The following is a 26326-nucleotide window of genomic DNA, read 5'->3' as shown; positions in this document are numbered from 1 at the left end:
GAGCTAAGGGAGATGTCTGCACCCATGGCAGGGAGATAGGTGCAAACAGTGGCAGGGGAGGAAGATGCCAACAGTGATCCCCACAACTCAGGGCTGGCACAACCCCTTTGAGCTGGGTGGAGCACGAGGGACTCACGTCATGGCCTGGTAGATGGACTCTACCCCATAGCGCATGGCAAACTCATCCACAATCTCCTGTGCTGTCTCGTCAAAGTACACCTTCCAGGCATCGTCCCCCTTGGCATCGGGGATCTTCACCACCCCATTGTTTTGCAAATCCGTCACAAAGTGGAACAGGTTCTGGAGGTACAAATAAGTCACATCAGGTCCCCAGTGCCAGCAGTGGCACAGTGGCATCGCTGGGGTTGGAGCCATGCCCCTCACACCTGCCTGGGCTGCTCACCTCGTGCAGGCAGGTGTACTGTACGTGGTAGGGAGCCACCTTCTCCTCGCCTTTGATCTCCACACTGATGTGCAGCCGGATGGCTCCCGACACGGCTGACTTGTCTGTCCGCTTGTCTGTAGGGGCACAAGGAGGGGGACAAGATGTGAGGCTTCCCTGGAGGAACTCTGCTCACTCCTGGCTCCAAAGAGGGGCAGAGCGCTCCAGCAGGGCAGGGCTCTTGGGGCCAGGGCCAGGGGACGTCCAGAGCTGAGTGCAGCCAGGCCAGGGCACAATGCACTGCAGAGGGGGATTTGGCCATATCTCCAGACACTACAGAGATGTGGCTTCTCTGTGCCTCAGTTTCACCTCTGCAGTGGGCTGGTGCTCCGGACCTCCTGGGCAAAGGGTTTTGAGAATGACCCCGGGAAAACACTCGATCCCAATGGCTTTCAGGATTAAATGTTTTTAACAGCAGACCCTATACTAATACGCTGAAATAGCCTTCATGCCACATCTAGCAGCACATCCCCCCAGAGAGCAGGGCCGGGATTCCCAGCCCAAGCAGGTCGTGCTGGAGCAGCCAGTTACCGAGGTTGTACCAGACGTCCATCTCCCCACTCAGGGTCCGGACCTCGATGATCGTCTGGCCCAGGAAATCATCAGACTCCCTCTTGAATCGCTGCTTGACACGGGACTTGATGTCATCATCTTCATCCCAGACACGGACCTTGATGCGGTCGGAGGAGTTATGGCACTCACTGGGGAGACGAGAAGGGACAAGCCCCAGGATGAGCAGGAAAAGGTTTCTGGCCTCTCTTGTTTCCCTAAACAAGAGGGACCACCCCAGCACTGGGCAGAAACTGGGGAAAAGATTGGATGTGGGGCACCAACCCTCCCCCACGGGCTTCGCAGGGCTCTGCACCGGCCCCAGGCAGCGCCAACGCAGCCTGGATCAGCCTTCATTGCCGGGAGCCAAACCCTCCATGGCACAAAATCAGCACTCCCCGCAGCCGCCCTCCACCCTCGGCTGCGGCAGGATGAAGCCCCAGCTGACTGCCCACCACCCCTCAGGGATGTTCTAACAGCCAGCACAGCCCAGCATGACTGTGAGTGCCCAGGCAGGGGGACAGGGGTGAACTTACAAATGGAAATTCTCCTCCCAGACCGGGTTGAGATTGCCATAGATAGTTTTAGTCCTTTTCTTTGTTTTCCCAACCTGGACAGTGACATACGGGTCACTGGAACCCGTCTTATCCTTTGCTTGTAGGCCCTGGGCACAAACGACTGCAGCACAGCACAGCACAAATGCCCATCCACACAAGACGTGCGTGGCACATAGTGGAGAGAACAGAGAGACGAGTCAGTGCCACAGCCACACCAAGATCCCCACAACAGGCACCTTGTGTCCCCAGGGGTTGAAGCCACTTTGCAGGATGAGGGGCAGGAGGGGGGTTAGAGCACACAGCATCCCTGTGCAAGGGGACAGCCCTGTGGTCCCACACGGCACATGGTGTCAGCTGCAACCGGTGCCTACCAGTGATGCTGATCTTGGCTGACCATTTGGAGGTGCCATCCAGGACACTCTGCTTCACTGCCTTCATTTGCTGTGTGTGCGTGGTCTTGGTGACCCCAAACACCTCCTGGATCAGCTCAAATATCTCCGGCTTGTTACGTTCCCGGATCTTCATGCGGTCCTTGAGCACCATGATGATATTCTGAGTACGGTCCTCCGCTCCGTGCTTGGAGCTCTTCTCTGCCGCCCCTGGGAGAGGACAACCATGGGTGAGACAAGGGAGGCAAGTGGCATCCAGGAGAGAGCTGAGAGCGCTCCATGTCCACCATGTGTGAATGAATTCAAACCTGGTGGAATCTACACCCTGCCCAGGACAGATCTTCCTGCTCACCATGTCCCCATGCACAAGGCGACAGTCCAGCTCTCCCTGAGCTGCTCCCTCCCACCTCCCCAAAGGGAGAAGGGATGAGGATGCAGGCAACAGCCCCTTACTCTGCAGGCAGTCGGCATTGAGCAGGTCCTGGCACTTCTCATGACACTTGACGCCGCACTCGGCGCAGCGCATGCCCTGCCGGGCGATGCCCCAGAGCAGCCCCTCGCACTCGTAGCAGTAGGTGGGAGTGGTGGCCGTCCACACCTCAAAGTTGTGGGGCGTTGTGCAGGAGATGGGATACACTAAGGCTTGCAGGGTCTTCTTGTAAACATGGTTTTTCTGTGCAAGGACAGAAGAGAGGGGGAGAAAAGCCCAGGCAACATACAGCGGCTGAACTGTGCAGTAGGGTGCGGGGACCCCAGCCACAGGTGCTGGGCCACATGCGATGTCACCACTGGGTGCAGACAAGCAGGGAAGAGGACAAATGCCATCCCCAGGTGCAGCCGTGAATATTCTGGCTGCTTTGGCCTTGCCAGAGGAGGATGCTGGGCTGGCACAGACCCCACAACTCTGTTGCTGGCCTGGACAGCTGGGGCTCAGCCCTCCAAGCATGACAGCCCCGCACCCCAGTCAACCCCAGCACCTACCAGCTCCTCATTGTTCAAGGTGCTCGAGGCCAGCGCAGACGTGATTCCCGCTTTCCTGGACTGGACCAGGGACTGTGGGTAAGAAACACAATTCACAGATCTAGCAGAGCACAGGGTGTCCCTCCCACACTCCTTTGGGGTCCCAGTGGCCATAAAACACCTGAGATGGACCCCACCCAGGCAGAGGTGGGTGCTGGCTGCATGGGCTGGCAGCAGGGACAGCAAAGTGCCAGCAGCACTGCAAAGTGCCACCCCACTGTGCAGTGGGACTGGAACCAGTTCAGTAGCCCATGGCATTCCCAGTTCAGTCCCAACAGGGCAGAGCCTCCCGACATGTGTCTGACACCACGGGGAGACGAGGGTTGAGGTCACTTACCATTGCCTGTGGGCAGCCAGGACCAGCGAGGGGGGGAATAAAAGGCTGTTAGTGCAAGCCACGTCATGGCAGAGCAAGTCCTGGACCCTCCCCTGTCAGAATGAGTGGGAATCGGGGCAACACGAACGCCTCACTCAGCACCAGGGGGTTTCCCACCCCAAGCCACAGCACTGGCTGCAGCCTGCCAAACCCAGCAGTGATGGACCCCCGCACCCCACCCACCCCGTCACCACCCACCAGCCAAAACCCCAACACCAACTCAGCACAGTGCAGAAGCATCAGCGGCTGCCCGAGAGGACTGGGGGGTAGAGGACATTGGGGTGAGGGCAGCAATGGGGGGGCAGGGGGATTCAGGAACCCTGGGGAGGGAAAATTGGAGGTGGCAAGGGGTAAAGTGAGGGGATGGAGGAGAAGGGCACAAAATTCTGGGTTCAAAGGGTGTCTGGTTTCCAAAATTGCTGTCTCTTTGTCACTAGGGACGGGACAACAGAGTGGCCCCATATATTAGAACCCCGGGGCTGGACTGGACCCCAGCATGGGGTAGTGGCTGTAGTGACACAGCATGACAATGGTGGGGACAGGGGCATGGGTCTGTGCAGCTCAGAAAAGCCAGCGCTACCCCTCCCCATCTGCCCAGCAACAGAGCTGCAGGGAGCCTGCAGCAGGTGGGACAGGGAGGGACCAGGGATGCAGCACTGGCAAGAAAATGGGAAACCAGATGGAGCCCTGGGAAGCCTTGAGCTGATGCTTGGTGTAGGGACAGGGCCCTGGAACTTCGTTAAACAGAAGCACTCTTGGGTGCGGAGAGCCCAGCTGTGCCATCCTCACAGCTCCATACTGCAAGATCAAGGGCCAAAGGAACCCCAAAACAGCCTGGGACACCCCCACCCCACGCCAGCAGGGCTGGAGGAAGCTGGGCAGCAGCACCCAAGGGTGCTCTCTCTTTAACCCCTCGTACCGCGCTCACCAGATCGCTGACTAGAGGGAGAGATTTGCGTCCAGGCTTAATGTCGGGCATGCTGTTAATGCAGCGCAGAAACCTTACTGCCGCCCCCCTGGAGCCAGGGATGGCCAAGCCAGGCCAGAGAAAAGAGAACACAAAACACAAGCCATGTTAGAGGCAGTTGGGGAGCAGGGCGCGGGCAACCGGCAAGCGCCAGCCAGGGCGGGCGGGTGGCACAGTCCAGGGGCGCAGCGGGAGCGAAGCCGGCAGCTGCGTGATACAAGGCGTTAGGAGAAACCTCACCAAATCACTAACTAGGGGGATGGGTTTTCGCTTGCGTATGTCCGGCATGCTGTCTATAATAATCAGCCCACCACCAGGCCTGCAAGAGAGACGAGAGTCAGTGGAGAAGGGGTCCACTCCTATTGCCCCTATTGCCCCATGTTCACTCAGGACCTGGCAGACAGGACTGCACAGCAATGCCCAGATGGCCTAGGACCCACCCCTGGGACCCACATCCCCACCACCACCCTGGCCAGGGCAGAGATCACTGGACTAAAAACTAGGGGGGAAGAGGATTCTGGTTGAAAACCATGGTTTTCCCCACATGAAGATGTTTGGCTTCAGTGCTGTGACAGTGAAACACAGGAAAAAAAATAGCCCATTTGGCTTAGTTGGCTTTGGCTTTGCAGCATGGAACCCCAGAGCTGAGGTTTCCCTCTGGGACACCAAAGGTGAGCACTGAGCCATTCTGCTGCAAAAGAAACTGAGGCAGCACAGCTCAGGTAGAAATGCTGCTTTGCAGCCTCCAGCCCTGCACACAAGGAAACCCTGGGGTGAGCTGGTGGGCTCCCAAGGAAACCCGCCAGGTTCTGCCTGGGTCAGAGGAAGGGCGAGATCCCCAGCCCGCCCGGGTGAGAGGTTTGAGGTTCCCCATGGCACCATTCCAGCCACAGATGGCAGGGGAGAAGCGGGAGCTGCCACCCCTGCTCAGTCCCATCCCCGCCCACTCACCTCCTCAATCTCCACCTTTGGCTCTCAGGGACATGGAGTGGTGGCATCTCTGCTGACTCCTCCAAAAGCACTGAGCAACCAGCATTCAACCCCAAAATCTGGCCCCCGCGTGTCCACATCTCAGCAACACTTCCCCATGTCAGAACCCCCCCCATAATGTCATTATTCACATCCTGACGAGAAGCGGGGAGCAACCTGCGAGATCCCAGGGAGGCAGAAAGTACCAGCTTCCCAACATACTCACCCGCCTTTGAACCAGAGCGACTTAGCTTCTCCGTCACCTTCCCCGCGGGCCTACAAGACACAGGGCAGCAGTTACGGGGGCAGCGCTGAGTCCCTGGCACACGCGGCAGCCGTCCCCGAGGCTTGGTGCTGCTGGCAGCTGAGCACCCAGCCAGCACCCACAGCACTGAGGAAGGATGTAAAGAGTTTACAGGGTGGGTGGAGAAAAGCATGTTCCTAAAATGATGGGGCTCTTTGCAGCAAAGGGCTTGCACTGGGAAGGAAGTGTTTTCAAGAGGCTGAGATGGTTCAAGCAGTGAGGAGGCTTCAGCAGAGGGGCCCGGGCTGGTGTAGCGGTGGGGATGGATGCACTGTGCAAAAATTCAGGGTTTGGGGGACTGGAGAAGCATCATTTGAAAGGTTCATCAGGTCCACATGGACCCGCATCCAGTTGGAGAGAAGCGCAGGGAAAAGCCAGAGCACACTGGGGATGGGGTGTGTGCAGGGACCACCCCGCACCAACTCCTTTGCGGGGAGGAGGTCATTCTGGGGGAGAGGGAGGAAAGATACTTCCCTCGTGGGTCAGTCCCTGCACACACCCCCACAGGGAAGGCACACACGTTGCGGGGTCGTTCCGTTGGACATGCTTACCTGCGGGCAGGCTACACCCCTTCCCTGGAGGAAGGGGAGACGCAGGCACAAGGGCCATGGTGGTGGACAACTGAAAAGAAGCAGTGGGGCGGGGGATCAAAGCCCCAGGGGGTGAATCCAGAGCCAAAACAAAAAGAAAATATGGAGGATGGAGTCTAAAAACAGAACAAAAAATTGTCAGCTCAGTACAGGGAGAGGGGGGAGAGGCACGCACCAGCACACCGCATGCAGCACACACAGGGGGAAGGTCCTCAGCACTCCCTGCCCCTTGTGGGGGTCCCCCCTGACACAAATGGGGTTGCAGGGCCACCACTGTTGTGGCCCCCCGGGTCCCCACTGCCCTCAGGGAGTGGGGGTTTCTGTAGGACTGGGGAGCAGACGTGTCTGGAAGCTGCCGGGGTGTGGGAAGGGGCCGTGCCCCCCACCCAGCGGCCCTGGGACGGGCACGGGGTTGCTCACCTCCTGCAGCTGCATGCAGACCTTGTTGAAGACTCTCAGCCAGTTGGCTTTGGCTCGTGCTTTGGGGTCCTGCACCTCCACCTCCGCCTGCTCCCTGCAAGCACACACGCTTTGCTTACCTCCCGCATGGCACTGGGGAGGGGGGAGCCAGCCCCCACACCCCCGGCAGGACTGAGGCTGCAATTTAGGGATCCTGATGGGCCTTGAACCAGTGTGGCCATGGCAAAAAGCCCCTCTTCCTATCAGGAAGGACTCTATACAGGCAGCGAGTCCTGCTGCAAAGGGCAGCACGGTCAAGGCAGAGCAATGGGGACAAGCCAGAAGTTCACCCCGCTTTGTGAGGCTCTGCCCTGGGCACCCAAGCAATACAGAGGTATCCCTTCAGGAGCAAAGGGTCAGGGGACTGCTGGTGACACAAGCACGTGGATGAAATGTCCTTCAGCCCTCATCTCCACAGCATGTCCTCCAGCCACTGTCCACCACACTGGGACCTCCTGGGCTTAAGAGGTCCCAGCACCCCAGTGGCTCCAAGCCCAGAGGAACCTGTCAACCTGGACATGATGGTTGTTGTGGGTTTTCTTCTCCTCTCTTGCAAAATCGAGACACAAAGGAAAAGAAAAAACATCATCCAAACATCACAGGCTCCTGGAGAGCCTGGTGTGATGTGACACTGGAGACGGGTGCCCAGAACCGGGCTGGAATGAGCCTGTGGAGAACTTAGGCTACCGACCTCCCGAAACCAGCCCTGTGGGGCCTTGCCTGTGCTAATACATGGTCCTCAGTGCTAATCTGGGGTTCTCAGGGCTAATCTGGGGGTCCTCAGCTTTAACCTGTGGTTCGCAGTGCTAATCCGTGGTCCCCAGTGCCCAGCACAGGACCCCCCAAGCCCCCTGTGCAGAGAACAGGCACTGCAGGCAGACACGAAACCCTTGGGCCTAAATATGTATTTTTTTAAAAAGTTCATTACACATTCTTTTAAATTAGAAATTCCCCAGCTCTGGTGTATAATTTAAACTAAACAAAAGACCAAAAAAGCCCATCACACTTCTCTCTGCGCAGAGTGGTGGTGCTCACCGAACCATGGAATAAATTGACATGTGCAATAATTAAAAGCAGAGACTGATATATGAATTATTCACATGCTGTACCAGGGACCTGGCCACCAAATCATTCATCTGTACAGCACAGGAGGCCACGGATGAGCTTTTACCAGTGGCCTAGGGAGAGGATGGACTCTTGTGAAGGGAATTTCCTCCTCTGACCACACCAAGCTCTGGGCTACCCCCTCCATCCAGGGAGCCAACAGAGGGGTCAGAGGGGAGGAATTGCAGTCCTAGGCCCCCACATCCCCCATTTCCAGGTCTGTCCCAGGTTATAAACCTGTACTCCCTGTAGCCCTGTCAGGATCTTGAACGCCTTGATCTCTGCCCCTGCTTAGCCGGGCACTGGTGGCTGGGCCATGGCAGTGCGCCGGAGGGCGCTGACCCTCGCCTGGGTGGCACCAAGTGGGCTTCCCCCACACAGATGCTTCAGGCACTTGGAAAGGCCCCAGACACCACAGAAGGTCCCTGGCACTGCCCCTTGGCACCAGCAGCACCAGCACCAGCCCTGGGCCACCTCCAGAGCACCCGCAGTGTCACCAGGCACAGTGCCATCCCAAGGACGCTACAGGTCAACATCTCCCTCCTACCTCTCAGCCGGTATCGGGGGCTCAGGTGTGGGGGCTGCCTCTGGCAGGGGAGCTTCGTCTGCTCCCCGCTGGGCCTGGAGGGTCTCTGGAGTTTCCAGGGGGGCAGAGGTGTCCTTTTCCTCCTTCCTTTCCTCCTTTCTCTCCTCCTTCCTCTCCTGCTGCTGTGGCTTCAGCTGTGGGATCAGCTGAGGTTGCTGCAGTTGCTGCTGTGGGACCTGTTGCTGCTGCTGCCCAGGGGGTTTCTGCGGTGGGGGGTAGGCATCGTGCTCAGGGGTTTCGTAGGTGCCCTGCTCCCGCAGGTCCTCCTCCTCCTCCTTGGGGTAGCCTTCCTCATTCTCGCTGTAGTCCTCATTGAATTCTTCCTCCTCCTCTTCCTCCTCCTCCAGATAAAGATCATCATCCTCCTCCTCCCAGCGAGGCGAGTCCTTGCGGTAGCTGACAGAGCTGTGGCAGGAGTGGTAGGAGTCGCCGTCCCGCTCATCCAGCTCCGAGTCCCGCAGGCTCTCGTTCTCGAAGTCCTCACTCAGCTGGGAGCTGCCCTGGCTCAGCTCGGCCGATGAGGCGTAGCGGCTGCTCCCTGTGGGGCTGCAGGGCCAAGGGGAGACGGGGACAGGGCTCCCGTGGGTCCATGCCACAGCCTTGCCTGCCCCATGGCACCCCAGCTAGAACCCCAGCGTCCCTGCACTGCGGGCAGGAGAACGTGCTGCTCCCCGTGGGGCACAGCCCTGGGTGAGCACCACACTCCTCGTCCTGGGAGTCAAAGGCACAGACCCAGGAGAGTCTGTGGGCTGGGACTGGCCCCCAAGGCTGGGGCAATCTCAGGGGTCTGACCTTCCTGTCTGTGCCTGGGCTGAGCTTGAGGACATGGGGATGTCCCCTCAGCCTGGGGACAAGGGACGTCTGTCGCCTCAGCTCACCCCTGCCAATGGTGGGGGCAGAGTAGAGCCAGGGAGCACCCCCAGCCAGATCGTGCCTCCTGCTTCTTCCAGACACCCCATCCTGTCCATAACCTGCACATCTGTCACCCAACCCCTACCTTGACATCCCAGCACTCCCTGTAGATGTCCTGGGCACCCACTCTCCAAGGACAACACCTCAACCCCATCACTCCCCTTAACCACATCATCGCTATCTGGGGGTCCCCTCTCCACTCTTCCTGCTAGACCCCTTCCCACTGCCCAATCTGCCCAACTGGCATCCAGCCCTTCCAGCATCCCCCTCTCACAGCTGCCTACACCTGAGGGAGCAGCATCACAGAGAGCTCCCTGCATCCCAGAATGCTGCCATGGACAGGGCTGCTGCAGGGCTCCATGGGGAGAGGCTCACATAAGCAAACATGCAGACAGGACAGGGACATGCCTAGGAAGAGGCCGACACCACGTCTCCAGCACCAGCAGCCAGGGCTCAGGGGTTGGCAAGGAGAAGGGGACAAGGGGATGGGATGGGCAGAGCCCTGGGCCCAGAGTGGCTGGGCCAGGTGGTGGAAGCCCGGGAGCACTGTAGAGAGGAGGGTGCTGGGGGATGCCCAGGCTGGTCCCAGCAGGGAGCAGTACTGGCATCATCCAGGTACCTTGGGAAGTGGGACTTGGGGCACAGGGGTGCAGGAGATGCAACTCATGCCTGGAAACCCCTCACCTCCCTGGCCTGAGCTGGGAGAGGGGCCCTTGGCACATCACAAGGATCCCAAATCACTGTGCGAGGCTGTTGCCCAGCCAGGAGCTCCCTGGGAGGTGACCAGAAACAGAGGGTGGCATTTGAGTCCCTAAGGCCCCAGCTCCCATACCTGCTGGCATGATGTGGAACAGGCAAGAGTGCTGCCAACCAGTCACTGTGCCAGTGAGCAGGGCCAGAATGCTGGGGCATTGCCCCCATGAACGGGGATGCAGCAGCAAGAAGGGATGCCACGGGGCCAAGAGATGCCTGGAGCATCCCAACGCTGCTCCTCAGCAAGACAGTCCAGGGCGGGAAGAGGGGGACCCCATGGCAGCACGAGGCCACCCTTGCCAGGACTGGTGTTGGCCTCACCACGGCTGCAAGGACCAACCATAACACTCTGCGACGGCACAGGCACACGACGAGGTAGTGACCCACCTATCCGATAGGTCTAGGGACCGCCTGCTCTCAAGGGAAGGCTGGCGGCTGGTCCGCCTGCTCGACTCGGAAGCGGACTCAGCGTCACTGCGTCCGTTTGTGGCAGAGTCTATGCTACCATAGCGTCTGCCAGGGAGGAGAGGAAGACGGTCAGCGAGGTTCCAGGTGCCGCGCCACCACCACCCACCACGCCCTGGCATCCCCTGCTGCCTTGGGGATGCCGGCAGGGAGGTTCTATCCTGGTAGACAGGGCTGGCACCTTGGGCTGTATGTTGGCAAGGAACTTGGCCATGCTGCGACCACGAGGACAAAGCACTGGGCAGACGTCCCTGCCCACAGCTTTGCCTACAGGCACGTCTGTATCCCCAGCCAGGCCTCTAGCTCAGCTCCCAGCAAGGGCAGCTAGGGCTAGGGGGTCCCGAAGCCCAGTGAGGACAGAGGAGGGCAGTGACCCAAAAGAGCTTGAAAACTTCCCAGTGAGAAGGAAAGACCTGAGGCCGGCACCATCCCCCTCATCCTCAGCATCCTTCGCACTGTCACCCACTGCCCTGGGAGCACCGTCCCTGGCATCACCCTAGGGACCCTCTGGACTCTGTCACATGTGGCAGGGGGTGATCGGGAGAGCGGGTCCCAGGGAGGAGCTGGCTGTGCCGGCGCTACCTGATGGGGCGCTGGTCTGAGTAGTCCATCTCATAGCTCTGCATGGAGTCGGTGTAGGAGTCACGGGAGCTCTGCTGCTGGTGCCTCATGGGGTACTGATGGACAGAGGCGTTGGGCTGGGAGGTGGTGTAGTATGGCGGTGGGATGCTGTTGCTAGTCTCGCTGCGGTAATCGCTGTCCCGGTCATCCACCGTGCTGTCAGGGTCATCATCTGCAACGGATCACAGTGAGCGGGACAGGTGACAGCCCCGCGGCTCTTGTGGCCAGGGATGCCGCAGATGTGCCCCGTACGTGGCACAGCCCCACTACTTGTTACCACCATGTCCCCACTGCTGTGGGACCATGCTGGGGAGACACACCCAGGAAGGGTTGAGGGGAAAGCTGCACATGTTTTCTGCAGAAAGGGGTTTTGGGGGATGAGGGGAGAGCAAATGGGAGAAATGGGATATACAGAAGCGAGGAAGAAGAGTTCAGGGTGTGGGGACCCTCCCTCTGCACCACCGATGTCCCACCACAGAGGTAAAGCCCAAGCTGTTCATTTCCATCAGGGCACCCCGAGGGCACAGAGCCTCATGGTGCTTTGTCCCCACCAGCCTGTGGGGACAACCCTGCCCAGGACAGGGCAGTCGGTGCCTCTGTCCTCACCCAGCAGAGAGCCACCTGAACCCGAGCTCCAGGTCCCCTGAGCCCCAGACCAGGCTACAGCATGGCAAAGGGGGCTGCACTGGGGACTGCCAGGCTGGCAGGAGAGGGGGGGACAGGATACTTACTCTGCTGTTCTCCCCAGCCAAAATAATTCCAGTTGCCTACAAAAAAAGGGACAGACACAATAAGGATGGAAGCAGCTACGGGGCAGCAGCAGGAGCTGACTGGGAGGAACCAGCATGTCACAGGCATGGTGGCACCAATATGGGTTGGGGACAGTGCCCAGGATGGGGCACATTGGAACTGAGCCACGCTGAGGAGAGTGACTGGAGCGGGGCAATGCAGTACTGGGATGGGGATGGGGCCTGAGGATAGGCATGGTGGCACTGAAGTGCACTAGTGACAATGCACAGGCCTGGGCACGGTGACACTAAGCTGGGCCAAGGACAGTGCCTGGGGCTGGGCACAGTGACGCCTACCCAGGCTGGGGACGGTATTGTGGCTGGGCACAGTGGCACTGAAGTGCACAGGGGACAGGGCCTGGGGCTGGGCACAGAGGTACTGAGCTGTGCTTAGAACAGTACTGGGTTGTGCAGAGCCATGGCATGATTACGGTAGGGGAAACTGAGGCACAGGTTGGGACAAACTGAGCTGCCATCCCAAATCCCCCAGACCCCTCTGCCAGTGCCCCCACTGAGCAGCCCCCTCAATAAGGCTCCCCAGGGGACTGTCCTTACCCCATTGCCATGTTTACCCTTTTCCCCTATGGCTCAGCCCCACAAGAAGGCTCATGCACTATGGGGTAGGGAGACACCAAAGGAACAACGGCAGACATGGGAGGGAGGATGGGGGAATTAGGACAGGGACAGGGTGTGGAGTGAGGTTGAGCCCCACTTGTGTTGACGTCCAACTGCCCAAGGCAGGCACAGACCCCACTCCTGTGCATCCCCAGTGCAGAGAGCTGGGGGGACAGGGCAGCGGGGGGGTCCTGCAGCAGGGCAGTGACAGGGCAGCACTTACAGCACTGGGAGCTGTGAACAGGCAGAGGCTTTTCCTGCTCCTCCTGGAAGGCATACTGTGGAGAGAAAGGGCAGTGAGGGCTGCCTGCCCCGGCATCGTTGCTCCTGCCCAGCGCTCGCCCGGGCCTGACTCTGCACTGACTTACATCATCCTGGTCCCGCATGGCATTGAGCTGCTCTAGCTTCTTGGCCCAGTATCTGGCCTCCTCCTCAGGGATATCTGCAAGGGCAAAGACCCTGATTGGTGCACCCCCCTCCCCAAAACAGCCCCCCAGCTTTTGGGGCTAGAGGATCAGACCCCCAGTCCCAACCTCCAGCCCCAGGAGCATCCCTGGGGCTGGGGACAAGGAAGGATGCACCGGGGACAGTACCCACCCAGCGGCAGCTCGAAGCGGGTGTCAAGGAGGATACGGTGGAAAGTAGGGTCCTTGGTGCCCGAAATCTCATTGTCAGTCATAATGACCTGGGAGTCGAGTGTGAGCCATTCCCCAGGGCCCTCCTGCGGGGCAGAAATGGCGGTGAGAAGAGCTGCCAGGGATCCCCTCTCCCTCGGCCCCACAACTCCATGCACGCAGGGTCCAGCCCCAAGCAGAGTCCTCTCCAAGCAGGGATGGGGAAGGCTCTGTCCCCTCTGAAGGACAGCTTGGGGGGTGGCTACACGTCCCTTAGGGTCTGGTGGGGGGATGGGTGTACCTGGCTCCCTACCTCGTTGGACTGACGGATGGTCCGGAGGGGGATCCACACCGTCCCCACCATGGTGTCCCAGATGAGACCCTTGTTCCACACCTCCACCGTCAGGCCCAGGTCAAGCCGGTTGATCTCACTGGGGAAGGGCAGAGGCGTCGGGTCAACCCCCTCCCCAGCAGCCCCTTGGGGTCACCCCAGCCTCTGCCTGTGCCCTCGACCCCGAGACTCAGGTGAGTTCCCCAGGGCTGGGGTCAGGGGGAGCACTGGCAGTGGGGAACCTGCCCCTGGTGGGGGTCAGGGCAGAGCAGCAGGGGTGGGGGACCCTGGGATGGCCCCTGGGCACTCACAACATGAAGTCCTGCTCCCAGGAGGGCAGGTTGCCCCGCACGGCGATGGTTGTGCTCTTGACATTTTGCACCTTCAGTGTCACGTAAGTGTTAAACTTCTCTGTGGGAGCAAACAGGAGGTGAAGTGACCCCAGTGCCCCCCTGTCTCAGCAATGCACCCAACCCCCAGACACCCCCTACTGCCGCCCACCCATGGGGTCCCCCCACACTGCCCTCAGCACCCCAGTGACCATGTGCCAGGCAGAACAGACCCCCCTGCTGCCAGGGGTGGCTTGGCTGTGATCCCCCAATCCTGTCCAGGGCAACCCTGTTTCTCTGTGTGCTCCTCCCCTACTTGCCAAACGATGTCACCAGAGCTGATGCTGAGCCTGGGGTCCCCTCACCACCCCCCAGCCCTTCCTCTGATCCTGCCACATCCAACCAGCCCGAGAGCTGAGCTCCAAGCCATGGCCCCCCGGGGTGGGCAAGCAAGTGGGGGCCACTTACCTTGGGGTCCGTCGAACTTGGCCTTTTTAACTGTGGGACAGAGAGGGAGGAAAGAGATTCAGCCTGAGAGCCCCATGTGAGGGGACCCCCCCAAGGTGGGGTGGGAGGACCCCAGGCCTGGCTGCCCCCCACATCCCAGCTGCAAGGCAGGGGAAGGCGGCGGGATCCCGCTTGCTGCTGTAAATCAGGAAGCCCCAATGCCAGGCACAAGGCGGGGGATCAGGCATGATCTAGAGATGAGCACCAGAGGGGTGCAAAGGCCTCCCCCCAAAAAGCTGCCATTTTGGGACAACTTGAAACATCTCATTGCAACCTCAAATGACCAGCCTTCATCTGTTGAAAGGGTGTTTAACCCCCTCAGCCCCCCACTTCTGAACTTGGATCCATTTGGGGAAACGGATGATGTTACCATATACATCTCAGGAGCAAAAGGGGCGTTTGGGGGAAGGACCCCCCCGGCTGCAGTCCCTGCCATGAGGCGCTGGCCCAGCAGCACCAGGGTTAAGGCTCCTGCTGTCTCCCAAACCGCTGGCCCAGATTTCACACAGGAACCCTGGGGAGCGCAGGTTGTAACCCCCCGGGGTCCCCCAGCAGCCCCAGGGGAGCTGCAGATGCAGCCCCACTCTGCTGCAGCCGGAAGCCCCAAAACATCCCCCACTGCACCCCAGCCCTGTCCCTATCCCAGGGGGGCACTGAGGGACGGATTCAATCCCACCCATTGGGAACCCCTCCCAGCCAGTTAATAGCATGCAGGGCGGGGGGAGGGTGTTTGCGTCTGGGCCAGATCCTGCTCAGCACCACAGGAACAAAAGCTCTTGATTCTGGCTGATCCCCCCCAACTTTTCATCAGTGCTGCAAGCAGGAGGGGCAGGGAGTGTTGGTACCCAGGTTTTGCTTGCAATGGGGGGGCAAACAGGCAGCTGGGCAAAGCCAGGTACCAACACTGCTGATGCCAGCGAGTGGCAGGGGCCAGGGGTGTCCTCGGGGCTCAAAGGAGGGGAGCAGGCAGGGAGGGAATGACACAGCACCCGGAGAACGGTTAAATGACGCGGGTGCCAGCGGGTGGAGGGCCAACGTGACCGAAGAGGGATGAAAATAGCCTTGGCGATATCAAAGGTAATTTGATTTCCGAGACGTGCCACTCACCAGCCGCTTATCACCCTCCGCCAGCGCTGGAGGGGACGCAGGGCTGCTGCTGGCTCCACGTGCCGAGTGGGGGCAATGTGGCACAAGCAGCCCCCGCCTGCCCCGGGTATCTCTGAGGAAGCTGCATTGGCTCAGCCTCAGGAAATACAGAGTGTTTCACCAAGATGGACCCAAAATGCCTCGTGCTGTGGGGTCACATTGGGTCCATCTTTTCGAAACACCCTGTTATTGGGGTCCTTCAGCTCGGCCAACTGCCCTGTGCCACCCAGAGGGTCACAGAGCGGGGAGCAGTGACTTTGCCCAAAGGAAGGTCGCCAGCGTGTCACTGGCAGCCATGTTTCCAGGGAATCACAGGACTCCGGGAGCTGCGGCTTCACTCAGGGATGGGGCGGTTTGTGCATGGGGGCTTGGTTTGAGGCTCTGGCATCCCAAAGGTCCCCTAGTGCCACTGGGCTGGGAGCCTGAGGGACTGCAAGGACATGGCCACCATCACTGCATATTCTATTCTATTCTATTCTATTCTATTCTATTCTATTCTATTCTATTCTATTCTATTCTACATATATTATATATATAATGTATTATTGTATACAAATTTTATTATTATTATTATTATTACTATACAGTATTTGGTACCAGGAAGTGCCCATGGCACATGCTCGGAGCTGCACAGGGACTCCTGTCATGGGAGCTCGTCCCTGCCCAGGCCCAGGCGCTCGCCTGGGCTGACCGCTCTCCAACAGCCGCTGCCTCCGAAACGGGAGAGCAGAGGAAGGAAAAGCTCCAAAAATACCCAAGCTGACAGGAACAAACAATTACCCAGGGAACACGTGGCTCTCCTGGCTGTCATCTACTGCCGGGGAGAAGTCCTGCTGCCACCATCTGCGTCTGACGGCCCCCAACAGGCTGTGCCACCGTCTCACCCACCAACGGGCCCCAAGAGATGGCGCAGTGGTGGTGGGTCCCAGAGCTAAATTCAACCTGAACCCACAGACAAGGAGCTGGGGACAATGGGACCCCATGGGAGCTGGGTGGCACCACAACAGGCTGGAAGACCCAAGGTGCTTCCCAATTAGCAATCAGCCTCCTCTCAGGGGGGCGTTGGCCAGCTGGGGAAACTGAGGCAGGAGGCAGCTGGTAGAGGTTAGACCGGCAATGGTATAAAAACCAGGCTGGACCATAGGCATCCTGCAGCAGCCTCTCTGTCAGTCCATCCCTCTGTCCATCCACTCGTGCCTTTGTCCATCCATCCATCCATCCATCCATCCATCCATCCTTTGACCATCTATCCACTCATCTGTCTCTCCATCCACCCCTCCCCTCTGTCCATCCATCCACCCACCCCTCTGTCTACCTGCTCACATCTCCCCACCCCTCCATCCATCTGTCCATCTGTCTCCCCATCTGTCTTTCTGGATGCCCATCCGCCCGCCCGTCCATCTGTCTGTCTGCCTTGGACCACTCCAGACCCCATCTCCCAGCCACATGCCCCTGTTCCCACTCACCCCACACCTCCCAGGGCCACTTCAGCCCCCATCACCCAGGTGTGTCCCCTCAACAGGAAGCCCTTGAGGACTACACATGGCCCCAGCCCCCTTGGAGGAGTAGGGGAAGGCTGGGGGAGGCTCTGGGGTGGCACATCCACCCCTGGGATTCCAAAAACAGGGTGACAAAAATAGCTGCCCCCAGCGAGCAGTGACGGGGGGTGGGGGAAGCCCAAACCCACCACGAGCTCTTTCTCACCATCCGCCCCCGGCTTCACTGAGGGTGTCACTGCGTGTGACAAGTCCCTTAAATGGGATGAAAGATGCAGCCCTCCCCCTATCAGAGGGGGGACCCAAAATCTGGGACTGGCTGGTGTCCAGCAGAGGGGACACGTTTGGCCATGGCGCCCACCCTCCCAGAGAGCAGTTCCCTGTGTCCACAGGAGAAGGGGCTCTGACAGCTCCTAAGGGACAGGGACACAGGAGGGGGTGGTAGGGGACACAGCCCCCCCGATGCCACTGAGCTCAGGCAGCAGTGGGGGAGTCCCCATTTTCTTCCTTATTTCCACCAGGGAGGGGACACTGGTGGGGGAATCCCAGACACCGTGTGCCCCACATTGTCCCCAGCTGCCACACTCTGTCCCACCATCCCCAGGACCCCCAGGTGCCACCTCTCCCCATCAGGGTGCTGCAGGGCCTGAGGAGTTGGGAAGAGACCCCCCAAGGCTTCTCATCCCCCCCCAAGACTGAGCACTCAATCCAGAGTAACTGCCAGCCAGGCAGAGCCCGAGGCTGCAGGATTCACCTGCGCACTGAGTTGGGCAGGTCTCAGCGTGCTGGGGTGCAGGGAACCCCCCCTGTGCGCTGGCCCCAGGTCCTCCCAGTATGGGGTGACCAGCACGGCTAACAGACCCCCTGCCAGCACCAGAGCTCCTCGCTCCTACCCCTCCCCTCTGAGCTGCCCGCAACCCCCCAGCATCAGCAACACTTGCAGGGGCACAGGCTGCTGGGGGCAGGGGGGTGTTTGGGGCTGGGGGTGTAATTGGGGGTGGGGGGGTGGGTATTAATGGATTTGGAGGGGTGGAGAAAGATAAGGGGATTTGGGGGTGTCTGGGGTTTCTTTCAGGGGGTGGGAATGTGGAGGTGCTTGGGGACAGATGATATTTGGGAGTGGGGGGTGTTTGGGGAGGGGCGTTCTTGGAGGAGTGGGAAGCGGGGAGCTTGGGGGTAGATGTGGGGCGTGGGAGGGGATTCGGGGGCGTTTTTAAGCTGGGTGGTGTTCGGGAATGCGGAGGGGCTGTGTCTGCGGGGTAGGGGTGCTTGGGGGGGGAGGTATTGGGGGAGAGATGGGAGGTTGAGGGTGGGCAGGGGGGCGTTTGGGGGGGTGGGGACGTTTGAGAGGGGGGGCGGGGAGAGATGCGAAGTGGGAAGGGGGTAAGTAGGGGGCTCCGAGGGGGCGGGAGGCGGAGACGGTGGACGGGAGAGTCTGGGGGGGAGGTTGGGGGGGCAGGACCCTCGGTGGGCGGGGTGCGCCCAGCCCCCCCTCGCTTCCCCACCCCCACTCCCGGGTTCGGCCCCGCGCGCCTCCGCCGGTTCATTCATAAATCCACGCGCCGGTTTTTGTGAATGAAGCCGTCCTCGCGCTCCCTCCCCCCACCATCACCGGGCCCCGCCGCGGGGTGGGGGAGTCGGTGTGCCGGTACCGGAGCGGGGAGCCCCCCCCCATCCCCCAGCGGGCAGCTGGGCGCCCGGGCCTGTCCCACCGCCCCCCCCGCCTTGTGCCACTTCCTCCCCCGGTACCTCTGACGCAGAGCAGCGACATGGTCCCGGTGGCGGCGCCGGGGGCGCGGGGGGCGCTCGCCGCCGCCGCTCCCGCCACCGCCCCGGTGACTAGCGGGCGGCCATCTTGCTTCAGCACCGGGGACAGCTCCTGACGTCACACCCCGGCCCCCGCCTTCAAGGAGCCGCCGGGCGCCGCCCCCAGCCCCCCCGCAGCCCGGCTGAGGACGCCGGTCGCGTTTAGCGGGGAGAGGCCGGTCTTGTGCGGCCCCGAGGGGGCCTGTCCGGAACGTATGGACCCCGAGCGGGTTCTGCCCGTGCGGCCCCGGGATGGTCTGTCACATTGCCCGGGATAAGGGGACGAAGGTCCCGCCCCGGTGTGGGGGAAGGTTGTGCTGTTCTACCTACTGTGCTCCGGGGGGGGGGATTTGTCCTGCTCACATTGCGCCGGGGGGTCTGTCGTGCCCTCGTTGTCCCTGGGGCAGGCGGTGTCGTTTGGCTTGTGCTGCCCTGGGGGACTCTGTTCTGCCTTCACAGCCCCAGAAAGGGGGACGACTTCGAGGTGCGGTGCTTACCCCATCCCAGGGGCTCGCAGCAGCAGTGTGCCATGTTGTGCCTGCTCGGAGATTGGTCTCAGTAGTGGGGGGTTCATTGTCATCACCCCTTCTTCCCAAGAGGGTCCCCTCTCTTCTCTCCACCCTCAAATGTCACATCCCAAAGAGTTGCTCAGATCTGGGGCGTGGTTGTCTTGGCTGGAGAAGCTGCCATGCTCCCAGGGATGGACCAGTATCCCGGCTTCAGACACTGACCCTCATGGGGGTGGTCCCACATAGGGACTAAAGCAGAGCCCCCGATTCCACCAACAGGAACATCAACTCAGTCAGGGCTTCGTTCTGAGCCTGTTGCCGTCTGCCTCCCTTCTTGCTGCAGAGCCAGCTGATCAACTCAAGCTTCCATCCTAATGCTCCCAGTGCCTCTGTAGCACGAGCAAGAGTGGCACAGTGCCACTCCCACGGGATCATGGCGTCTTGCAAGGACCAGCAGAAGGTGGGGTCAGAGACACCAGGGGACAAAAATATGCCAAGGGAAACTGAGGCACGGGTAGCAAGGGAACATGTGCAAGGCCCTGTGGGACCTGAGTAGCCTGATCTGATCTCGCATACTGGCTCCTAGCCACTAATACATGGTCGCAGCAGGGCCTGACCCCCCCAAGAAGGAGCCATGAGCCTGGAGCAGATCAGCCCTCTGCCAGCAGAGGACTGGGGTGAGTGGTGGCAGCAGCAAGAGGCACGAAGGACGGACATCCATGTGTGCCAGCACACACGTGCACAGCCACCTCGGTATGTGCGTGGAGTCCTAGCACACACAGGCATGCCCATGCACAACCACATGTGCACACACACATCTGCAGCAGCACGTGTGCACAACCACACAGACGTACCCTCACACATGTGCACACGGACACCCCCCCAAGGTGACAGTGCTGGCAGGGCCGCCCACAACAGGCAGCGGGGAGGCCCACAGAGCCAGGCTGGGAGCAGCACGGCTGCAGCTCCCACCCTCCCGCCAGGGACAAGACCCCAGGTATGGGCAGGGGGTGGCAGGGGGACTCACAGGGAGGTGATGTAGGGGGCTGCGGAGATAGGCAGAGCCCTGCCTGCCAGGGAAGTGTAGGCACAGGGAGCTGGGCCTTGCACCAATGGATCCATGATGAAACAGAGGAGACAGGATCGCTCTGGGCAGTGCAGGGTTGTCAGGGAAGTCTTGCCACCGGAGAGCGCCCAACTGCAGCAGCTGTCTCAGCCCCATCCCCTTCTCCACCACATCCGTGCCCACAGTGCTCTGCTTCAGCTTGCCAGTCTTGCTCATCAGGGGCCTACACTTTCTTTCACCTTCCTTTTCTGGATGACATACCTGTAGAAGCCCTTCATGTAATTCTTTGTGTGTCTTGCCAAGTTCAGCTCCAGATGCACCTTGGCCTTCCCGACCACATCTCTGCACAAGTGGGCAGTGTCCCTTTGCTCTTCCCAGATCCCTGTCCCTGCTTCCACCACCTGTGCGTTTCCCTCTTGCTCTTTAGTTTGACCAGCAGGTCTTGACTCAGCCATGCCGGTCTCTTGTCCTCCTTACCAGATTTCTTACACTTGGGATTGCAAGCTCTTGTGTGCAACGGAAAGTGTCCTTAAAGATCTGCCAGCTCTGTTCTGCTCCCTTGTCCCTGAGGGCAGTTTCCAAGGGGACCTGGCTGACTAACTCCTTGAAGAGCTGGAAGTTGGCTTTCCTAAAATTCAGGGTCCTGACTTGACTCTTTGCCTGTCCCACATCCCTCAGGACTATGAACTCCACGAGCACGTGATCGCTGCATCCCAGGCTGCCTCTGGTCTTAATGTCACCATTTAGCTCACTTGCATTGGTGACCATCAGGTCCAGTGTCGCATCCCCCCCGGTAGGACTGTCTATTACTTGGTTGAGGAAGTTATCATCCTGGATTGCCTGCATCTCACCATGCTAACTTCCAGCAGATGTCTGGGTGGTTGAAGTCCCCCAGCAGGACAAGAGCCCGCGAGTGCGACGCCTCCTGTAGCTGGAGTAAGAGGCTTCATCAATAGTGTCCCCCTGACTGGGTGGCCTGTAGTAGACACCAGCCACGAGGTTCCCTATGTTGCCTTGGTTTCTGGTTCTTACCCATAAGCTTTCAACCTGCTCAAGGCTGTTCTTCAGAGACAGCTGTTCACACTCTATCCATCTCTTAATGGGCAACCCCTCCACCCTTCCTTCCTTCCTTGCCTGTCCCTTCTGAGCAGCCTGGAGCCATTGATCGCCACACTCCAGTCATGGGTTCTGTCCCACCAAGTTTCAATGATGACCACTAGGTCATAGCATTCCAGCAGCATGGTGGCTTCCATCTCCTCCTGTTTGGTGCCAACCCTGCCTACATCAGCGTAAAGGCACTTCAGCTGGGCTGCTGGCCACATCGCCCTCTCAGAGGAACACCCCTTAATTCCTTTGAGATGTTTCACTGGTGTTTCCTTGTTGGCATCTATTACCTCAGGAGCACCCGGCTCATCTCCATAAGACCTCAGGTGTGCTCCAGTGAGGCCAGCATGTCTCAGGGCCGTCAGCTGAGGGTCCTCACTAGCACCCCACCCCTCTGTCCGTGGGGTCTCATCCCACAGCTTGTCACAGGTGAGCCTGATACCATCCCCCTCCCCCATCATGTCTAGTTTGAAGCTCTGCCAATGAGCTCCACTAGCTCATGTTCAAAGACTCTCTTCCCGCTTTGAGAAAGGTGAGCTCCATCCAACACCAGCAAACCCGGTGCCATGTAGGCCATCCCATTATCAAAAAACCCAAAATTGTGGTGGTGACACCAGCCATGGAACCATGCATTAATAGACTGCGTCCGTCGTTTCTTCTAATGTCACTGCCCTTAACTGGAAGGAGAGAGGAAAAAATAACCTGGACTCCCAACTCCCTCACCAGCCACCCCAAGGCCCTGAAGTCTCTTTTGATTGCCCTTGGACTACCGGTCGCAACTTCATCGCCACCCACATGGAAGCCCAGTAACAGGTGTAGTCTGAGGGCCGTACCAGATCAGGGGTGTCGCCTGAGGAGACTTCCCAGGACTGAGATCCCTCACCTTCTCTTCAGCGAGTGATTATTTCTTTAGGATATACCCTTGAGTGAGGCCTTGCCCACCCCGGGCAAGCGATTATTTCTTCTGGGTGCCCTTGAGTGAAAGAGACCTCTTGTTTTGTGAGGGCCTACGTGCTGTGGATCATCATTCTTGTGTGGTCTTACAGTAATAACATCCCCGACTGGTACATCAAACCTGCAGTTTATTAAATGTTACCAGAGTGCTGAATAATTTTTTATAAACTCTGCTTCTAGATGGTTCTCTGCTAAACAGTTCTGGTTGGGATAAAGTCTCTTTGGAGCTTATTGCTTGCCTCAATTGATTTCTGGTGTGCCGCCGTGACAGTCATGATTCAACTGGTCTCTCTGGAGTGGGTGCAGCCACCTCCTGCCTCCAAAGTTAAAAGTAAGTGCAGTTTCGGTGATTCTTACTGCACACTGTGAACCACCATTCTCAGTTATCTTCCAGCTGTTACAAACACCATCAGTAATCAATAATACAATATCAATCAATAGTTAATCAGCAATAGAATTATAACAACAATCAACAACAGCGATAGCTAGTTAGGCAAGCACTATCCTAAGGTAGGCTGGTTAGCCCTCCTGACAGAGAAAAACAAAACATGTCTAAACATTTCCCAAGCAATTAGGCCCCAGCACAGCAACAATTGTCTCTGAGTCCTTTGATGTTTTCTTCATTGTGGTGATTTGGTCCTGAGGTGCCATCGATACATTTGAGATGTGGATGCAGCACCCACCCATTGAGATGTGCAAGACTTCACATACTCACACACCTGGCTTCTACTGGTTCTTCTACCACTTTTATGCTGTTGTTCTGCATTATCTCTTGCAACATACTAAACAGCTCCTCTGCACAGGTACGTTTAAAGGCAAAGATTTCTTGTCCAGTTTGGTGCATCAGTCTCCTTCAAAAGAGAAAATATTTGAGTCATAGCCACAGCGAAAGAAGCAGAGGTAGTGTGATTTTACAGAATCCCCTTTACGGGTGTATAAAATTAGTTCCATATCTGTAAGTTCCATTAAGCCAGAACCCAGTTCATTGCCATCACTATGCTCGTTAATAACCTTAAACTTGTTTTGAGGGTTGTCAGAGACAGTTTCTTCATCTGGACAGCTACAATAGCTATTCATGACTTCTTTAGAACAGCAGGTATTCTCTAGATTTAGCCATTAATATTTCCAGCCTCTGCTGTTGCATCAGGGCTTCTGTCGTACTTCAAAGTGTGTGTTGGCCACTGTCACCACCACCAGAAGGAGTGGGAGGGTTATACCTTTCCTGTTATCCTATAAGAAAACACAAACCTCGCCTCAGGCTTTGAAACTGGGCTTTCAGTCCAGGATTATCCCACAGACGCTAATGTGACAGGTTTTCCCACTGCCATCCAGGGCCCCCCAGGCGCGGCAGCCTCTGGGTTTTGCCAGGGCCATGGGCACAGTGCCAGCAGAGGACAGCGTCACCATAACAGGTTAGTCCACAGGTATTTTTAGTGGAGGCCGGTCTTTTTCATTGTTTGGTACAGAATTGTCATCTATTGGTGGCCTATTGAGGCAAAATGCCCTGATTTTGGGACTTCTATAACTCCCCCAGTGGTTATTAACAATGAGGAGTGCTTGTGTCAGCCATGCGTCACAATTGGGCTGTGAGACACCAGTATGCTTTTGAATCAAACTGTTAGTCTGCTCAACGATCCCGTTGGCTTGGGGTAGTATGGAACACCCACTTAATACCTTTCCCTCGAGACCAGTCTTGAACCACTGTGGCCATACAGTCTGTTCCGTTGTCACTCTGGATACTCTCAGGGGTGGGCAGAACACTGAACTACTCACACAACACTCACACTGTCTGGCAAAACAACAACGGTCCCTTTTGGGACCTCTAGGGCGTTAATGGTCTCTATATGCCACAGAGTCCAATCCCATCTCCTGTTTTTCTGAAGCAGAGGGTGGGTAACCACAGAAAATGCTGGTGTGTGTTTGCTCCAGTAGCCCAGTGTGCCCCACAGCTGTTGTAACTCCCCTCTGGTCAGGGTCTGCCCCTTCTGAGTAGCAGATGGGGAATCACCACGTACTGCAACGCTCCCGCTACCCAGCAAGCCCCTTGGGATTTGACTTTCTGCCTGGGACCCTGGAGTGTGGAACAGTCAGTTCATCTTTTGTCAATAAGTTCTATGTAGTCTCGGCTACCTGCCTAAACTGTCCGTTATTGTCTCAGTCCACCACGTTGTCACCTATCTATTGATCTATGTGAATGACTGAGGGCACTTTCACAGCGTCAAGGAACACAGACAGGGCACTGTGAGCGGATGAGCGTTTGCGCCACTCTGGGAGCCAACTGGGCATGTATTATCTCCCTTCCCAGGTAACGGTAAATTGGGGTCTGTCCTCCTCCCTTCATTCTTTGACATCTAAGGCCCACGGATGGGCTGCTGCTCGTATCGCAGCCATCACTGAAGCCATGTTTGGGATGGCGGCCGTTAGGGGTGGGGTGTTACTGTTCAGTGTTTTCTATAATCGGTCGTTAAGCACCAGCACCCATTGGGTTTGCAAACCAACCAAACCAGAGAACTATGGGGAGAATGAGTGCGGCCGATTATCTGTCTTTTTTCAAGATTGTCAATGGCCTCCACATTTCCCCATTTGGTGGAGTTTTGTAGGTATCGTGGAATGCAGGTTGTTTCGGACAGCGGCAATGCGGGAGCAAAGCGCAAAACCCCAACAGGAGCAGCTCCCTCAGGCTGCAGCGGCGCGAGCGGCTTCCACCCGCAACTCCCGCGTTACAAAAACCATCAGTGGGCCGCCAGCAAGAGCTCACCACATGGGGTGCCTGGCCCATGTCCCAACCCGCAACTTAGTTTTTTAACTCATTTTGCTCCCCCCACAGAGCTATGAAAAGGTCAGGTTTCCCCTTCTGAAGTGGTGCATGTGTGCAGTTGCCGAACAGATTTTCCCCTCCAACAAATCCTTCCCTCCTGGATCAGAAATCTGACCCAGTCTACCCTGGAGAGGGGGCTCAGGCTCCCAAGGTTGGGGGGCAATTGCTGGCCCCGGGAGGAGTGGCCCGTCCATGCAGCAGCGCTCAAGTACCCTAAGGCTGATGTCCCGTGCCACAGGCCACCCAGCTCAGGGCCACCGGTTTGGTCCCAGCGGCTGCAGGAGGGTTCAGGTTCCTGGGAGGTGGGAACCATCCAGTGCAGGGCTCGTGACTGGCCTTCCAGATTCCTCTACCCCTATCTGCCCATCCCTTCACATGCCCATCAATAACTATACTAAGCAAAGTCTCTGCCCATGCAAACCTGTGCACAAGTGGATTTTGTATTCCCTCTGCTAACTCCAACAATGCTTTCCTTAGAACCACGCAGCATCCTCCTGTCTCATCCTCATTTGACAGTGCTTCTGTCTCCTTTTCCCCCAGTCAATGCAAAAACCTAGTTTGCAATTCACTCCAGACTGGGGCTGCACAGACAATGGCTAAGGTTTCCCAGCTTATGGACCCGTGTCCCTCTGTTTTAATAAGAGGTCACACACCTTTTCCTTCCAATTTCTCCGTTTCGTTAGAACTACTTTCATCAGGGTCCCTTGACTTCTTCATCCTGATCCTCAGAATCTGCACCCAAACCAAACTTTCAGCTTTGGGCAAGGTGGGGGTGCTCCCCAGCTTGTGCCAGCGCATTCTCAATCCTTTGTTCCAATGCACGTGTCTGCCCTCTTTCTCTTTGCGATTCTACCTTTACATCATTTATCTCTGATCCCCTCTCAGAATTAACCTGTTCCAATTGCTTATTTAGGCAGGTCCTGTGCCTGTTTTAAACAGACACACAAGGCGGCTGTCGTGGCTTATCCCGAGCTGGCAATACAACCACGATGGCCGCTCACTCACCACCTCCCCTCAACAGGGGAGAGAATCAAAAGGGAAGGGAGAAGCTTGGACTGAGATAAACACAGCTTAATAAAATAACAAAATACTAACACACTGCTAGTAAATATATATAGAAAATAGAAATAAAAGATACTCAAGGCAATTCCTCACGGACACGCTGAGCAGCCAGTCCCAG

The 26326-nt window shown here is 58.0% G+C and overlaps 1 protein-coding gene across 1 annotated transcript in view; it reads right to left on the bottom strand.

Moving 5' to 3' along the window:
• UNC13A (unc-13 homolog A) overlaps positions 1-18787 on the bottom strand; it is a 36032-nt gene extending 17245 nt beyond the window's left edge. The window contains exons 1-21 of the mRNA XM_065042426.1: positions 18639-18787; positions 14209-14238; positions 13723-13822; positions 13394-13511; positions 13064-13187; positions 12835-12908; positions 12690-12744; positions 11795-11830; positions 11025-11235; positions 8274-8858; positions 6584-6677; positions 5496-5545; positions 4541-4619; positions 3295-3300; positions 2919-2990; positions 2391-2610; positions 1920-2147; positions 1528-1669; positions 974-1143; positions 404-519; positions 137-300 (exon numbers count right to left, since the gene is read on the bottom strand). Of these exons, the coding sequence (XP_064898498.1) occupies positions 137-300; positions 404-519; positions 974-1143; positions 1528-1669; positions 1920-2147; positions 2391-2610; positions 2919-2990; positions 3295-3300; positions 4541-4619; positions 5496-5545; positions 6584-6677; positions 8274-8858; positions 11025-11235; positions 11795-11830; positions 12690-12744; positions 12835-12908; positions 13064-13187; positions 13394-13511; positions 13723-13822; positions 14209-14238; positions 18639-18660 (2696 nt within the window). The 5' untranslated portion in view covers positions 18661-18787. The remainder of the gene's footprint in view (positions 1-136; positions 301-403; positions 520-973; positions 1144-1527; positions 1670-1919; positions 2148-2390; positions 2611-2918; positions 2991-3294; positions 3301-4540; positions 4620-5495; positions 5546-6583; positions 6678-8273; positions 8859-11024; positions 11236-11794; positions 11831-12689; positions 12745-12834; positions 12909-13063; positions 13188-13393; positions 13512-13722; positions 13823-14208; positions 14239-18638) is intronic.
• Between the last annotated feature and the right edge of the window lie 7539 nt (positions 18788-26326).

This window comes from Columba livia, chromosome 27 (assembly GCF_036013475.1).
Source record: "Columba livia isolate bColLiv1 breed racing homer chromosome 27, bColLiv1.pat.W.v2, whole genome shotgun sequence".
NCBI classification, from domain to species: domain Eukaryota; kingdom Metazoa; phylum Chordata; class Aves; order Columbiformes; family Columbidae; genus Columba; species Columba livia.
The sequence above is the reverse complement of the archived record's forward strand: the minus strand, read 5'-3'. Positions and strand labels throughout refer to the sequence as shown.